This window comes from Propithecus coquereli, unplaced genomic scaffold (assembly GCF_000956105.1).
Source record: "Propithecus coquereli isolate 6110/MARCELLA unplaced genomic scaffold, Pcoq_1.0 Scaffold80, whole genome shotgun sequence".
NCBI lineage: Eukaryota > Metazoa > Chordata > Mammalia > Primates > Indriidae > Propithecus > Propithecus coquereli.
Window position 1 is genome coordinate 1,936,697 of NW_012154174.1, and position 4,074 is coordinate 1,940,770.

General features: G+C 36.4%; 1 protein-coding gene across 1 annotated transcript in view; it reads left to right on the plus strand.

Annotated features, from left to right (window-relative positions):
- DYDC1 (DPY30 domain containing 1) overlaps positions 1–4,074 on the plus strand; it is a 31,647-nt gene that overhangs the window by 12,518 nt on the left and 15,055 nt on the right. The window contains exon 3 of the mRNA XM_012663220.1: positions 1,254–1,346. Coding sequence (XP_012518674.1) covers positions 1,254–1,346 — 93 coding nt within the window. The remainder of the gene's footprint in view (positions 1–1,253; positions 1,347–4,074) is intronic.

The following is a 4,074-nucleotide window of genomic DNA, read 5'->3' on the forward strand; positions in this document are numbered from 1 at the left end:
ATGTTGTTCCCAATGTCAACTCTTTGAACAACTGTTCTCACCAAAAGGCTAAAATCTTAAACAAGCTTGTTTTTTTCTGGACACATTTTTTTGGGGCGGGAGCCACTGAAATCAAACATGTTTTAATTAACTCACCATTGATAAATGTCTTTCCTTGCTTGGATAACACATCAGCTACTTGGAAGCTTACTTTTGTTGCAGCCTTATTTTCATTTTTAATTATTGTGAAGAGATTCTTCTGTGATAATTCTGTTCTAAATTTTCTAATTTTTCTCACCTTTGCTTTCATGAGAGTTGGAAATATTGTAATGAATGCTTAGTCTGGTAATGCTGATGCTTATTGTATTCTTTTAGCACAGTGTCATTGTATAGTAAAAGCCATATTTTGCCATTTAATTTGATAACAAAATAATCTGCACTCCATTTTGCTTTAAAAGTGGGACATTCAAAGTTCACCTCTTGTTTCGATATGATAAATATAATTTTTTAAATGTCACGATATAATGATACTGTAGCACCCCAAACATTGGTGTAATGATGTCACCGATTTGTAGTGTGCTGAGCAGCAGGGCAAAGACATGACAGCGCCATGTATGGTCTCTGTTGCAACTACTCCACTCTGCTGTTGTAGTGCAGAAGCAGAAATAGACAATAGACAATACATAAGCACATGAGCATGGCTTTGTCTCAATAAAACTTTAAGGACACTGAAATTTGAATTTCATATTATTTTTATAGGTCATGAAACATTATTCTTTTGATTTTTTCCAACCAGTTAAAAATATAAAAAACATTCTTAGCTCATAGGCTATACAAAAACAGACTTTATTGCTGATCCCTACCAGTGTGACATATATATGGAGTTGGGACCAAATACATTGTTGGTTATCCATGATTTCAGATAATATTCTTAAGATTTTCTGACCCACTGTTCTACAGCCAAGGTTTGGGTAGATGAAGACCCATCTATGCTTAAAGAGATTTTGTCTGAGAAAACTACTGTAATCTCATTTTTAACTTCAAGAAGAACAGAGAAAAATGACTTGGTTTTGTATAAATTACTCTTTCTACAATTAGCAATTAAGGAAGCTTCCTTTTTAAAATTTTATGCTTCAGGAAGCATTTGGAGAAACCTATAGTATTAGGTGGCTGTGATCATTTATTTTTGTAAGTTTCTGAAATTAGGTGGTTATAAACTTAATTATCTTGCAATTAATTTGACTATAATATGACACGTATTTCTGAATATTCAGCAACAGCTGGCATTCCAACTGGAGTTGGAAATGCAAGAAAAAGAGAGACAGAGAATAGAAGAACTACAGAGAGCTCAAGAACAATTAGAGAAGGTAATTTGAAGTTTTATAAATGTCTATTTTATTTAAAACTTAGAATCCTCAACCTGTTTCTTCCAGCTGTTATAACAGAAAGATCACGGACTTCATAATATAAAGACCTGTCTCACATTAGCTGTGTACCTTAAGCAGATTCTTCGTAATCTTTTTCATTCTTGGTTTACCTGTTTCAAAAATAGGGATAGCAGGATAATGTTATTAACTATATCTCATTGCTGTGATGATGTCATGATGTGAAACTTCTTTGTTAGCAGTAGAGTTCTCTAATAGTGATACCCTCAACATTTTAGTCAAAAGTTAGCTGTTCCTAATTATGGTAGCTGGTGTTGAAGTTTAAGTTCTTTGTAATACTGAAGATATTCTGATCTCTGAGACAATAGTACATCTCTTCATGTTAGATGTATTAACAATAATTTACATTTTAAAGTATGTTTTTAGATGGCTTTTTCATGCCTTTCATTAAAATAAACTATGCAGTAACTTATTTCTACAAAGTCCATCTTCATCGATCGTGTCTGTATAATGTCAAGGCTCTAGTTTGACCAGTATTCCCTGGTATCCAAAAAGTATATGTCATATAGACCAAACATCTGGTTGACTGAGTTTATAGCCACTATCTCTTACTCAAATGTTGCTTCCATTATTTATTTCATTAAATTGAAAAAAGAAAATTAAAATTAAAAACAAGCAGGTTTTATAGAATATGTTCAATGTGTTTATTAATGCTTAGATGACAGCATCATTATTTAAAGCAATTTAAAAAAGTGTGAAGGGTGAATTAAATTTAACAAAAAGATTTTCAAGGATAAATTGAAAGCCCTGTACGTAGTTTTGAAAAGTACAGATGCTGATGTTTTCTTAGTCTGAGTGTAGTAGGAGCATATGGATATGCACATATGAACACACACATTTAAGAATCCTCTTTCTCTTTCATTAAGATTCACAAAGAAATGATAAATGTTTAAGGTGCTGGATATCTCAGTTACCCTGACTTGATATACGTAGTATGCTTGTATCAAAATATCACATGCACCCCATAAATATGCACAACTATGTATTCATAAAAATTAAAACAATTCAGTGATCTAAGTTGAAAAAAGGAGAGGAAAAACAGGGACATATCAAGAAGACAATGATCGAAATAAGGGAATTTAAAGTATTTTTTTTTAGATGACCTGATAGCTGTATTTGAATGCTTAGAAGTCTGTAGGAAGGGTCAGTCTCTGCTTTGCGGCTCCAGGGTGTTGCATTCATGTTATTTCATTATCTCCAGGCATCATCAGCCTGTATGACCAGAGTCACAGACTTGAATGATTCCACATTCCTACTGGCTTATCATCCCCCCCCCCTCCCCCAAGTGCCCCTGCTTCACCCATTGCTCAGAGATTAGTCTGTGCATGTCTTTTGCCTTGGCCTTCTTGTGGCTGCCGACACACAACTTAAACTATCACTTGCAAAAGGAAACTCACTTGAAGGATCCTGATTTGAAGAAAGGGTTTAACACGTACGCTGTGAAGGACTCTGGTACAATTGGGCCTTCCAGACCTTTGCGAGCAAGAGAATCAGATGCTACCAGGCTCTCGCCTCTGCTGCCCTCTGATGGTCAGTCTCAGTCTCTCTCACTGTGGCCGGGCTCGCTGCACACGGTGAGAAACGTGGTCTTTGCATGGCTCCTGAGTCTCGCGGTGCTGTGGCTCCTACCATCTAAGAGGCATGGATTCTATTTTTCTGGCTTCAGTTAAGAAAAGAATCTTAGGGAAGGTATTCTGACCGGTTTAGTTTGTGTGAAATATCCATCCCTGTGGCTGGAGGACGTGATCCTATACGCACATGGATGTTCCCACTATAGCTTTGTGGATACGGGGATAAGAAGTTACCAGGTGATCCTTTTGTAGTTCCAAAGCGTGGATAGGTTTTTCACGCTCATGCGTGAGATGCGCCTCCCTCAAACCCTATTACAACTTACGGCACATTACCCCTCTGACGTGAAATAAAAAAAAAAAAAAAGAAGAAGAAGAAGGTACCAGAATAATGGACTGGTCTTGGGAAAATAGTACCATACGTGTCCCTGTAATTAGGGTGACCATATGTATGATCACGAGATCACTAATCTTCCAACAGCCAGACAAATCAGCTCAGATCAGTTAGGTCACCCTGCTGCCTTGGAGTGAAAAGATGGGTGCCACGGCGAGGTTTGGCTTGGCAAGGGGAACATCTTCACATTCAGAAAGAGGCCTGCCCTGCTGGGCAGGACTTCCTTACCGCAGTGTTGAGAGTATCATAGAGGGCAGCGCTCAGGTACCATGGAGAGGATTTGCACATTCGGTAGTGACTTGGGCCGGATTAGTACCTTCTGAAATACTTCTTTCTTACCATGTGCAAAACTCAACTGCAAGTTCTCTTTAAAATCTCTTCTTCTAAGAATCTATTAGAATGTTTATTTTGTCGCTTTTCACATTTGCTAATTATTTGGCTTCAGTTTAAATGTTTCAGTCCATTTCATTTTTTAAAAGTTTTATAAGTTTTACATATAAAACATGTTGTTTTCTATTAGTATGGAGTATTAAATGAGGCCGTGATCTGCAGTTTTGTGATAAGTGTATTCGTATCACTCCTCACAGAGTGATAGCATTTTTGCTTTAAATTGATCATAGCATTATGTAAAAATAGAAATGCTTGAAAATTAAACATGGAATCAAAAGGAAGTATATTCTAAATATTT